Source organism: Metopolophium dirhodum, chromosome 9 (genome assembly GCF_019925205.1).
Source record: "Metopolophium dirhodum isolate CAU chromosome 9, ASM1992520v1, whole genome shotgun sequence".
In the NCBI taxonomy this organism is placed as follows: Eukaryota; Metazoa; Arthropoda; class Insecta; order Hemiptera; family Aphididae; genus Metopolophium; species Metopolophium dirhodum.
Window position 1 is genome coordinate 10,797,613 of NC_083568.1, and position 12,386 is coordinate 10,809,998.

Sequence of the window (12,386 nt, forward strand, 5' to 3'; positions counted from 1 at the left end):
GGGAAATCCTAAGTTGTTATAGGTTATGTTGTGTTTTTATTGTATAATATCAATATTATGAATAATACTTTTTGTCTTTTGGCTTTTGCAATTTGCAATAATTTAGTATTTACTATTTTAATTATAAATAAAAAATAAATATTTTATTTATTAAAAATTAACCTAAATTGTTTGTAATATCCACTGTGTGCACGAATGAACAATTTTATTTAATTAATTTTAAAAATGAATGATAATCCAGGTAAGTTTAATTTACTTTAGAGAAAGTGATTCATGGATTTATGTACTTAGTATAATATTATATTTATATAATAAACAGAGACATCAAGACCAAAGCGACAAAAAGCTGGGCAGACAAGTCGTTTTGAAGCATTAGCAAAATTGAAAAAGCTCAAATCTGATGGAACTAAACATAAATATGAAGTGGAACCAATGAAAAATGTATATGAAGAAATTTCAGAACAAGAATACACAGATAGGGTGGTTAAACGACAACAGGATAATTGGATTGTTGATGATTGTAAATAAATATACTTAATTTACAAATGCAAATCAATAATCATGTTAGGCATCTCATATATAGTATAAATATGCTATTATTAAATTGTTTTCTGCTAGATGATGTTGATGGATATGTTGAAGATGGAAGAGAAATTTTTGATGATGATTTGGACGAGGCATCTATTGTCAAAGAAGAAAAAAAAGGAAGAGGTAAAAAAAGAAGTAGAGCTGATAAAAGTTTTGATGAAGATCTTCCATCTTCAAATAGGGATATCCAGAAAATGTTTGCTAATATGCCTATAAAAAAAAAAAAAGAGGTTCGTAGATTAAATAATTTTAATTTAGCATAGAATATATTTCAAATTTAATTCTATACAGACTAAAGTTACAGCAGTTACTGCAGTACCTATTATAGTGTTTGTCAGCCTTTTAAAGCAAACACTTAATATTATTTGTATTTGTTTAAATTTATACATATTTCTAAAAATAAGTTTATATAAATTCAATTGTAATCCTTCATCCAAACTTAATAGGTTTATTATTAATTCAAGTATATTGTGTGTAAAATATATTTTTTGTTCTTATATTAAATTTACTAAGGTGCCAGTTAATATAGACGAAGATGATATTCTTGATGATTTAATTCAAGAATTGGATAAACCAGAAATTACAAGGGCTCCACGATTAGTTCATAATAAAGTTACAGAAAAAATTAAAAGAGAAAATCAAACCAGGTAGAGTATATTGATTTTCATTATTGAAGTAAATTGTTCTAATTTTTAGTTATTTATTAGTTTATTTAAAACTTATATAAGTTATTACTCAAATTTGTCTGTAAATAATTTAACCATGTGAAATCGATAGAAGCTTAAACAGATTGATTATTTTTTGGTTAAAACACAAAGTTAATTATTAATATTTTACAGAGGATATTTAGAATCATTTTCTACTGTGTTAAAATCTCCTCGGACACCTGTTAATAATATTATTATAAAAACAGAAAATACCGATGAAAACGTAGAAAGTCCAAGTTCTAAATTAAATGATTCCAATGATGTAAATAAAAACATTTCTCAAGCTAAAGAACTTAATGCAGAACCAATAAAAAAAGTATTGTATTAAATTGAATTATTGATGACTATAAGATTCAAATTAGTGATATAAATCAATATATTTTTTAATTTATTTTTCAGCCTGAATTGGCAACAGAAAATCCCATAAAGCAAGAATTATTTGATGAAAGTATGGATGACTGTATTGAAGATTTTGATTTTGAAGAAGCTATCCAGGTATATTACATAAAAAAAAACAAATTTACTAGTATGTATATTTGTAATTATAACTGGTCCTTTAAATTTATATAGGCGGAAAAAAGTTTTATGGAACTTACAGAATTAAGTGTGAAAAAAGAGTTGACAAAAACAGAAATTAAAATTGACTTTGAAGATACAAAATGGCCGATTGAAAAGTAATGTTATTTTCTTAATTTTTAAATAATTTGTTATTTATGTATAGTTTTATTTTACAAAGCAAAACATTTGATGTTGAGAAACCCTAATTAAATTTTTAAGCAATAATCATAAGAAGGACCTCTCCTTAATAATATTAAAAATATATTTCTTTCTAAAATAGTAAATTGTAATATACACTTCTGTTACCTCCCTGATCATACAGTACTAATATTTGGAGAGTGGAAGAACCTCAAACCTATTCAATAATATTTATTTAAAATTTAAATTAGTAGGTATTTAAAGATATTTTATATTTTTATTTATACTTATTTACACTGATGGTCCAAATAAGTACATTAATACAACTATGTTTGTATATTATAAAATAGAGTAACATTATTACTACACTACTTACACTACAACTTAACGAAATTTGAATACTAGATATGTCATATAAGTCCTCTCAATTTTGTATTATTTATAGTTTGTACCCTACAGATAGATATTCAAATAAACAAATTACTCAAAATTGTTAAAATAAAATCTTATAATTATATTATATATAGTGTTCAAGAGGAAGAACAAGTTGCTTTACCACATGACATTTCTTCTAAACTGCCTCTGACATCAGATAAGAATGGAACTCAAGTTTGTCATTATTTTTCTTCGTATTTATATGTAATACAGTGCCCATCATTTAATATTAGTTAAATAATCAGTTTCTTTCGTCATACTCATTTAAAAATGAATATAAAAATATATTTTTCATCAATCCTATTAAGTGGTATTCACTGTATTAAAATACTAATTTATATGATTTATTAATTAGATAACAATTTGGATAATTTAATTTTAGGTTTTTCGTTTTTTTTACTTGGATGCATTTGAAGACGTGTTTAAACAACCTGGAGTTGTATTTCTTTTTGGCAAAGTAAAACCTGTTAATTTTGATACATATGTAAGCTGTTGTGTAGTAGTTAAAAATATTGAAAGAAGAATGTTTCTACTTCCAAGAAATACAGTAAGATCTAAATTGAATTTTAAAAGTATTAATATTATAATATTTACTACTATAATATCATGTATATCATTACAGACATCTGACAATGAAGAAGTAAAAATGGTTGATGTATATAATGAATTTAATAATCTCACTGACAAGTACCAAATACAAAATTTTAAATCACGCAAAATTACTAAAAAATATGCATTTGATCTAGCTGATGTCGCAGATGAGAGTGAATATTTAGAGATAAGATATTCTGTTAGTAAATATTTATATGCATGTTAAATAACAATCTTCATAAATAAATATATTTTTTAATTTCTCTAGGCTTCCCATCCACCTTTGCCTGAAGATTTAAGTGGTAAAACATTTAGCAGAGTATTTGGTACTAATACTTCATTCTTAGAGCTTCTGCTCTTAGATCAAAAGATTAAAGGACCATGTTGGTTGGACATAAAAATTCCTCAACTTTCAAATAGTCCTATGAGTTGGTGCAAAATCGAGGTATATATAATGTATATACGTATATACATTGAATTGCTCCTCATTTTGCATTTCACCAATTAATGTTTAATAAATTATACTTTTTAGGTATTGTGTTTAGATATGAAAAATATACAATTAGCACCTACTGCTTCACCGCCACCGATAGTCATAATGACTTTAAATCCAAGAATTACATATAACAGAAAAACAAAACAAAATGAAATAATAATTATAAGTTGTTTGGTGCATACACATTTCCCAATAGATCAAGCTCCACCGTCTCATCTTCATAATCAGTTTTTTTGTGGTGATTAAAATTATACTATATTGTTTAATATGTAGTTACTTATATTATTTTACTTTCTAGTTAATTGTTTTACCTTTAAAATACACTTTATCATTACCTGCATATTCAAAATTCTTATTTAATGTTTTTCTTTTTAATGACCTTATAATTAAATTATATTGTAAATCAGTAGTTTAATACGTCTATATATTTTATTTTATTTTTGTAATTAAAATATAATTTTTAAATTAGCAATATCACGTCCAAGTAACATTCCATGGCCACTTCGATATCAAGAAGAATTAAAAAAATGTGGAGATCCTTCTAAAATTATTAAAATGGATTCTGAACGAGCATTGTTAACTTTTTTTCTTGCCAAGTTGTCCAAAATTGATCCAGATATGATAATTGGACACGATATATGTAGTTATATATTATCAACACTTGTAGGCCGTTTAGAAGCAAATAAAATACAAAACTGGTCAAAAATAGGTCGTCTTCGTAGGACTTTATTTCCCAAAAAAGTAATTATAACATATATTAATATATCAACATATTATTTACTAATATTAATTTTTAGGGGAAATTTATGAGTGAAAAAAGTGTGCTCAGTGGCAGATTGATTTGTGATACTCAAATTTCTGCAAAAGAATTGATTAAAGCAAGAAGCTATGATTTATACTCGTTATCCGAACAGGTATATTATATTTTTAAATATAAGTATTACCAAACTGTATTAAACATCATTGGTAATTATCCAAAGATTTAAGCAATATGAAGTTGAGCCCTTTATTTCATTGATATAAATTATGGTTATGAAACAATTATTAAAAGTTAAAAATTATGAATATTAATATTTGAAATAACACCATATAAGCGTTGAGTACTAAATAGTTGCGCTTTGCTCCACAATTTTTAATGTTAGATGATTTATAATTGATATGGAACTTTAAATAATAATAATGGTAAACATTGCATATGAATAAGGTTGGTTAGGCAAGTTTCAAACACCTCACCCTGTTTATTCTCTGTGTTCTGTTCTTATATTATTATTAATTTTAATTTTAGATTCTCAATGTCAAAGAAAATGAACAGTTTAATTTATCTGATGATGAAGTTAGTTATATGTATTGGTATGTTTCTAGAATAAATTAATATCTTAAAAATAAGACTAAAGAATATAATAATTTATATTTTCAGTTCAGCTGTATCTTTAATGCAGCTCATCAAATTTACAATTATGGATACTTCATGCATAATGCGACTTATGTGTCAAATGAATGTACTGCCTTTAGCACTTCAAATTACTAAAGTAGCGGGAAATTTACTATCCAGAACCCTAATTGGTGGTCGTGCTGAAAGGAATGAGTATCTATTATTGCATGCCTTTAATGAAAAAGGTTATATACTTCCCGATAAACAGTATAAAAAAAGATCAATGAATAAAGTAAATCATTTTTTTTTTATGTGTACATATATTATATATTCATTATTTATTATAATTGTTTTTAATATTTTATTAATTAAATTAGAATGAAGATAATGTAGAAGAAGAGAATACTAAAAAAAATGGACGTAAAAAAGCTCAATATTTAGGAGGTCTTGTACTTGATCCAAAAATTGGTTTTTATGACAAAATGATATTATTAATGGATTTCAATTCACTTTATCCAAGCATAATTCAAGAATACAATATTTGCTTCACTACAGTTAGCTTTCGAACATTGCTTGCTCAAGAGGTTCACATAAATTATAAATTATATTTAATAAATATTATGTTTAATTTATCAAAAAATTATTTTTTTAAATTAGGGTGATGATGAAATAGCTGAATTATTAAAGTTAACTCCAAATCAATCTGTTGCTCGTGGTATCTTACCTGCCGAAATTAAGTCGTTGGTGGATTCACGAAGAGAAGTAAAGAAGTTAATGAATGATCCAAAAATATCAGCTACACTTAAAGAACAGGTGATTAAATATATTTTATTGTTGAACTAATTTAATTTTAACATAACATAACATGACTATGCCATCAGGTGTCAGTAGTTGACAATTTAGTTTTATTTCCATGGTCATCTAGTATATTTTATAAAGATGAAAAGTGTATCGTTCATGTACATAATACTATTAGGTTTCTTAACTTAAGAGTTATTCAATTAATACATTCAATAAAATTGAAACAAAAGAGAATATATAGATTGTATTTATGAATATTTTATTAACCCTAAATAACTAACCATATTTATCCGACTTTATTTCTAACCATTCGTCAATATGACGAATACTTTAAATACTATGAACAACTAATTGGTTTAATTCAATAAATCAAAAATATAATTAATAAAAATACAATAATTAATCTCTTAGAAAACTTTATTATTAATAATATTAGGGAAAAAAACATTTTCCCTCATTTTTAAAATATAAAGTCGTTCAACCTCAACATAAATTATAACTTCATAAAAGTACAAAACAATTAAACAAGTGTAGATAATACACAGGTTACATTACACATTGGACAAGTTACACATTCCACAAATATGTTTTTACATGTTGCACATTGAGTTTTTGATATTTTTTTGTTGTTACAATAGCTTAGTGGCGAGGCGGTTTTTTTTGAGTCGCGGCTCTGTTGATTTTTGAGGGTGGTGCCCAGGCAAAGACTGGCTGGGATGCTACAGCATTATTACAGCATATTTGTCTAATATTATTTATTATATATTTAAAGACTAGACACCTAATGAACAGCAGATCGTTACCAACTTACAATAATTAGTAATCTATAATATTGTACAATTTTGATTGAAATTTGTTGTAACTTGGTAATATTCTTAGCAGAGCGATGAATGTATTCATTTTACAATTATGTGTTGGTTTTTTTTTTAATTTTTAATTTTTGTGTCTGTTGTCATCTTTTAGGACAGTAAAAATGCTTTGATTTTCTTCAACAGTATCTTTTCTGATAGGAAAGTGAATCTAGTTGGTACTTTGAGGGGTCAAAAGTAAAAATTTCTCAGTAGTTTTCAAAATTGACAAGAAAAACAAAAGAAAAATTCAGAAAAAACCGGAATTTTTACGCAAAATCTGTTTTTGAGAAAATCGATCTTGGTTTTTGGTGCAATTCTAAAACAAATTAGCATATATACATGAAATTTTCACTGGTTGTTTATATTTGCATTTTCTCTATACACAATAAAATTTAAAAAATATTTTATTTTGTTTTGAATTGCTTAGGAACAGCTTGAAAATTTAATAGAAGGCTCCTAGTATATTTTTTCAGATAGATGAAAAAAATTCAAATACTATAGTCACAATTTTTTTTATAAGCATCTTAAGTTCAAATATTGACAAAATACGTGAAAATTACGAAAATTTGCAAATTATTTTTAGTTAGAAATTCATAAAAAATTTTCTTTTTAAATCTAAGATTTGAAAATGTAATACAAGATTATCCATAAGTGTGTCTACCTTTATCAAAAAAAAATGTCTACAAGAAAGTCGAATTAAATTTTTATGAGCGTTTGAAATTCATATTTTTACAACATTTGATATTCACTCGATTTCTCACGTAACGATTTTGCTATATTGTTGTTATTCAAAAACGAATAACTGTAGATACATGAAAATTTCACTGAATGTTTGTATTAGCATTTTCTATACACCATAACATTTTGAAAATAATTTGACTCTTTTTTGAGCTGTTTGCGGACATTGTCAGTTTTCAATTTTTTTAGTTTTTTTTTTTATAAGTAACAATAAAATTTTATTTCTTGGGTAAAAAAGCGTGAAAATTTAATGCAAGGGGCTCCAGATATATTGTTACAATAGTAGTTGAAAAATATTAAAAATACATAGGCCCAATTTTTTTTTATAAGCATTTAAATTTCAAATTTTGACAACATTAATCAAATTATAATCTTAATAATTATTTTGTACTTAAAAATTTATAAAATGTTCAACTTTTATAGCTAAGGATTAAAAATTTAAGACAAAGTTCCACGTAAATAGGTTATATATAAATTACTTTATTTACAATAATATCATCAAATATACTTGGTAATATGATAGGCTGGCTGACCGTTTTCGCTCATAATCGTTTTTCTTATACAATGATATTATATCATTGAATTCAAATTTAACTCCATCCATTACAGTGACCCACTTGTACTATACTGTACAGCAGAGCGACATCCACTTACCCACCATTTTGTTATTTGTCCTTTAAATTATGTAGTATCCCGTACCCTATTTTACCAGTCCGCGCCTGGTAGTCCCGGTGGTGGTAGATTTGTAAAATGTATTGCTTCTAAATTATGAACACACGAGTTGACGCATATAAGCAAGTTTATTTCTAATAATATGGATAAAATTGGAAATTACCATTATAAATTGAATGCTTATATTAAAGTTTTTTTTCTACACAAGATATGTTAAAGAAACTTTTGTTTAAATATTGTTATAAATTATATTTAATTAAAATGATTACTATTTTTTCTTTATAGTATTTAAAATGTTTTTTATTTTATCCAATTTGTATGTTTTCTACATGGTATTTGTTGCGATCAAAAATTTGGTATACAACCTGTTTTGAGGGGTGGGTGGATGGAATAAATATACTTGGCTCCTTCAATTAAAATAGTTCACCACACCACTGTTGCACATTTTTCTTTTGTTGATTGATGTTTCCTCTTCTGTTTCTTGAGATTGTAGTGGAACTGTGTCTTTTATTCCTAAACTATCTTCAATATTTTTCTCCAAATTTGTTGGAAATTTAGTAATTGAAAGTCTTGATCTCAACCAATCTTCAGTTAATTGTAAATATTTTATTAACTATTCGTCAAATATACTACTATTACTTACTATTTGTCGATTCCGCGATGTATTTCTTTAACAAACAAATGCTGCGAAGACACTGGACATGCTAGATCGTTAAATTTATCAGGATAGATATAGAACATAATATACCTATGAGATATACAGGAGGGGAATAATGATATTGGATAAAATGGTTAGCATTCTAGGGTTAGAGACTAAAATGTAATCAAAATATAAACATTAGCCATTAGATATGTTTTTTAAACAATATTTTATTATCTTGAGTTTTTATTTTTGTTATAGTATAATTTGAGGCAAACTGCACTCAAACTTACTGCCAATAGTATGTATGGATGTTTGGGATTTACTCATTCCCGTTTTTATGCTAAGCCATTGGCTGCATTAATTACCGCTAAAGGAAGAGAGATATTAATTAGTACTAAAGCATTAGTTGAGAAATTAACATTTGATGTTATTTATGGAGATACAGATTCATTAATGATCAACTCAAACTGTGTTGACTATGATCAAGTTATGAAAATTGGTTATAAAGTGTGTATTTTATATAGTATACTTTTTTCTCATTTTTAAATATGTATTATTTGATGTTAGATTAAAGCTGAAGTCAATAAAATGTACAAACAAGTGGAATTAGATATTGATGGAATTTTTAAATACATGTTGTTATTAAAAAAAAAAAAATATGCAGCTATTTCTATATCAAAACTTCCCTCAGGCGAATTTATAACTAAGGAAGAGATCAAAGGGTTGGATATTGTAAGAAGGGATTGGTCACAACTATCACAAGAAGCTGGGCGGTAAAATTAATCTTTTTATTCATCCATATTAACAATAGGTAACATAGTTGCTAATTAAACATAATTTATTATTATAGATTTGTCTTGAGACAAATATTATCTGATCAATCTCCTGAAGAAAGAGTATCAAATATTTGTGCTCAATTGGAAAAACTTAGAGTTGATTGCGAGGGAAATAATATTCCGTTGGGACTTTTGGCCATCAGTAAAACATTAACTAAAGCACCTCAAGATTACTCAGATTCTAAAGCATTACCACATGTAGCCATTGCTCAACGGCTTAACAAACAAAGTATTAAATTTAGACAAGGTGATACTGTATCATATGTGGTTTGTGAAGTAAGTTTAAATTTATATTTTTAAAGATAAATAGATTGATAAACAGTAGTTAAAAATATTTGGTATGACTTATGATCAATAGGATGGAACAAATTTTGCATCAAATCAAAGAGTTTATCATATAGACGAGCTAAAAAACAATACTACTTTAAAAATCGATTTCAAGTATTATTTATCACAACAAATACATCCAGTAATAATGAGACTATGTGCACCATTAGAAGACATTGATGCTAAAATGATTGCCGAACATCTAGGTTTGGTTGTAGCTATCTTATGAATTTGCAAAATCTAATTTTTTTTTTTAATAGGTCTTGATCCCACGCAGTACCAAAATCAAAGGACAAAGACAATTTATGAGAATTCACTTGAAGAAAATGCAATTGATTTAGATGATGCAACAAGATTTAGTAGTTGTGATCCGTGAGTACAATTCCTAAATCCTAATGTGCACACCAATATTATTTTATCTTGAAGTAATTAATATCTTAAATTGTAAATCTAGATTTAAATTCAAATGTCTTGGCTGTAAAACCGAAGTAGAAATATTTTCACCAGCAATTAAAACGGTATTATTTAGATTATTATTGATCTCAATAAAAAATTTAATTTTAACTAATTTGATTTAATATTTTAGGCTAATGGTAAATTAGAATTTTCCTTAGAAAATTGTTCTAATTCAGAATGTTATATTTCACCATATAAATATATTGGGATGATGGAAAATACTTTATGGTCAGCTATAAGAAAGCATACGATAAAGTTTTATAAGGTAATTAATTTGTTTTTGCATTTTATTTAATGATATTCTATGTATAGTAAAACCTTCCAATAGCGGACGTTTGGGAACGTGGACATTAATAAAACACAAATGATTACTACAATAACATTACGACAACATAAAACGATTAAGACATAAATATTAATGGTCTTGACTGACAGCCAATGTTTCATCGATTTTGTTGGTTAATGTTTTATTTACATTTAATGAAACTCAAACATTTAGCCCCTTTAAATAGCAAACAGCATTTCGGTGACTGAGAGTGTTCACTATTCAGAGGTTTTACTTTATATATGTGTATTTTGCACATCGCTCAACTATAATTTATTTAATTATTTTTTTAGAGTCATTATGTATGTGATGATAGTACTTGTGATTATAAAAGCAAATATATACCCCGAACAAGTGATGAAATTTGTACACAATGTGAATCAGGAACGTTAAAAAAGGAAGTAAGAATCTCAGTTAATATTTATAATCTTACTTGTTAGTGGTTCATATATTAAGTATTTTAAACATGTTCAAATATCATAGTCTTGGTAAGTTGAAATTTGTTGCCATATCATTCCCTCGTGTAACATATATTTTTCAATGCACAGTCAACTCTCGATCATCCATGGGCTAATAATTATCAGTGATCTTCCATGAAACTGTGGGGCACGCTCTTTAGGGCAGCAAAAGTTGTATTTTAAAGGGCGGCACATTTTTAAATATATTTGTTTAATAGGGGCGCAAATGAAAGTTAGCATGGCTCTGTCTACAGTTCTATAAATAGTGTTTATGGGTACAATATAATGTTTTTATGAAAAAAAAAATGTAAATGTAGTATATAGTAAATTAATGTTTAAATAAAAATAGAATGTATACTTATCTCATTTTTTTTAAATACTATTTAATATTACATAATATAATTTTTTAATAATATAATAATAGTTTTTTTAGTTACAACTCGTATTTTGTAGATTAACCACAGAATTTGCTTGGAGTTCAGTTTTCCCTATTTTTCTCGGATATTCGAGTTTCCTGTATAATAAGTGAAATCCAAACGTTTCTTTAAACATAGGGTTATTTAATAACGAAGGTTATTTAAAATGTAACATATACCTAAATAATTTCATAACTAAGTATATGTAATTAATAATAATACAATTTAATTGTTCAGTATAAAATATATTATAAAACAATTTTTACTTGGCATAATTTCAACTATAATATAATCATCTTGAAATAATCTGAAATTGTTATTCATAACATTTTAATATATTATCATATTATATGTTTCCCTTCAATAAAAAATGTATTTATTTGCTTAATGAATGAATGATTAATTAATTTGAAATATATTTTTATATTTTTAGTATTCAGTCGGCCAACTATTGTTTCAATTAAGATATTACCTGTTTTTATTTGACATTGACAAAGTGTTACTCAGAAACAGGGAAATACAATTATCTATTGAAGATCCATTATATATAGCTTATAGTAGATTAAAAGCTAAAGTTCAAAAAGTGCTTAAACATCATGATTTCTACTATGTTAACTTAAAACAAATATTTGGCCAATATTAGTTAATATTACATTTTGTATAATACATTATTATTTACCTATTTTATTATTAATTAGTATAGTTACTATATCTATTATTAATATTTTACTTTTATCATAAAACCCAAAAATCCATTTAATATGCTTATCATTATTTAATTCTAATATATTTTCAAACACAAAATTGTACAATACATTTTTATTTTAGTAATTAAATTGTATAGTGTTCATATTTTTACTAAACATAAATAAAATAGAATAATAAAATACTTGTATCATTTCTATTATATCTTATCTAGTATAAATTATAATAAAAATTAATTACATAGCAAATATATTGTAGAATTTGTATAATTAA

General features: G+C 25.6%; 1 protein-coding gene across 2 annotated transcripts; it reads left to right on the plus strand.

Annotated features, from left to right (window-relative positions):
* The first annotated feature begins 10 nt into the window (after positions 1-10).
* On the plus strand, positions 11-12,375 carry LOC132952540 (DNA polymerase alpha catalytic subunit). 2 transcript variants are annotated; one of them, XM_061024863.1, is made up of 27 exons: positions 13-241; positions 320-520; positions 619-818; positions 1,102-1,235; positions 1,428-1,611; positions 1,695-1,790; positions 1,866-1,969; positions 2,519-2,600; positions 2,809-2,973; positions 3,049-3,216; positions 3,286-3,462; positions 3,550-3,751; positions 3,983-4,254; positions 4,311-4,427; positions 4,799-4,863; positions 4,931-5,177; positions 5,263-5,469; positions 5,543-5,698; positions 8,849-9,097; positions 9,158-9,363; positions 9,441-9,702; positions 9,785-9,959; positions 10,014-10,125; positions 10,208-10,271; positions 10,340-10,474; positions 10,828-10,935; positions 11,842-12,374. In XM_061024863.1, exons 1-27 carry the CDS (start codon positions 226-228, stop codon positions 12,049-12,051), a joined length of 4,314 nt encoding a protein of 1,437 aa, XP_060880846.1. In that variant the 5' UTR covers positions 13-225; the 3' UTR covers positions 12,052-12,374. The 2 variants fall into 2 exon arrangements, with proteins under 2 accessions (XP_060880845.1, XP_060880846.1); XM_061024862.1 differs by having other exon boundaries at positions 11-241; positions 2,809-3,216; positions 11,842-12,375.
* Positions 12,376-12,386: the final 11 nt, after the last annotated feature.

Coding starts and splice junctions, on each gene's coding strand:
- LOC132952540 (XM_061024862.1), top strand. Junction 819..1,101: donor CTATAAAAAAAAAAAAAGAG/GTTCGTAGATTA, acceptor AAATTTACTAAG/GTGCCAGTTAATATAGACGA. Junction 9,098..9,157: donor TTATGAAAATTGGTTATAAA/GTGTGTATTTTA, acceptor ATTTGATGTTAG/ATTAAAGCTGAAGTCAATAA.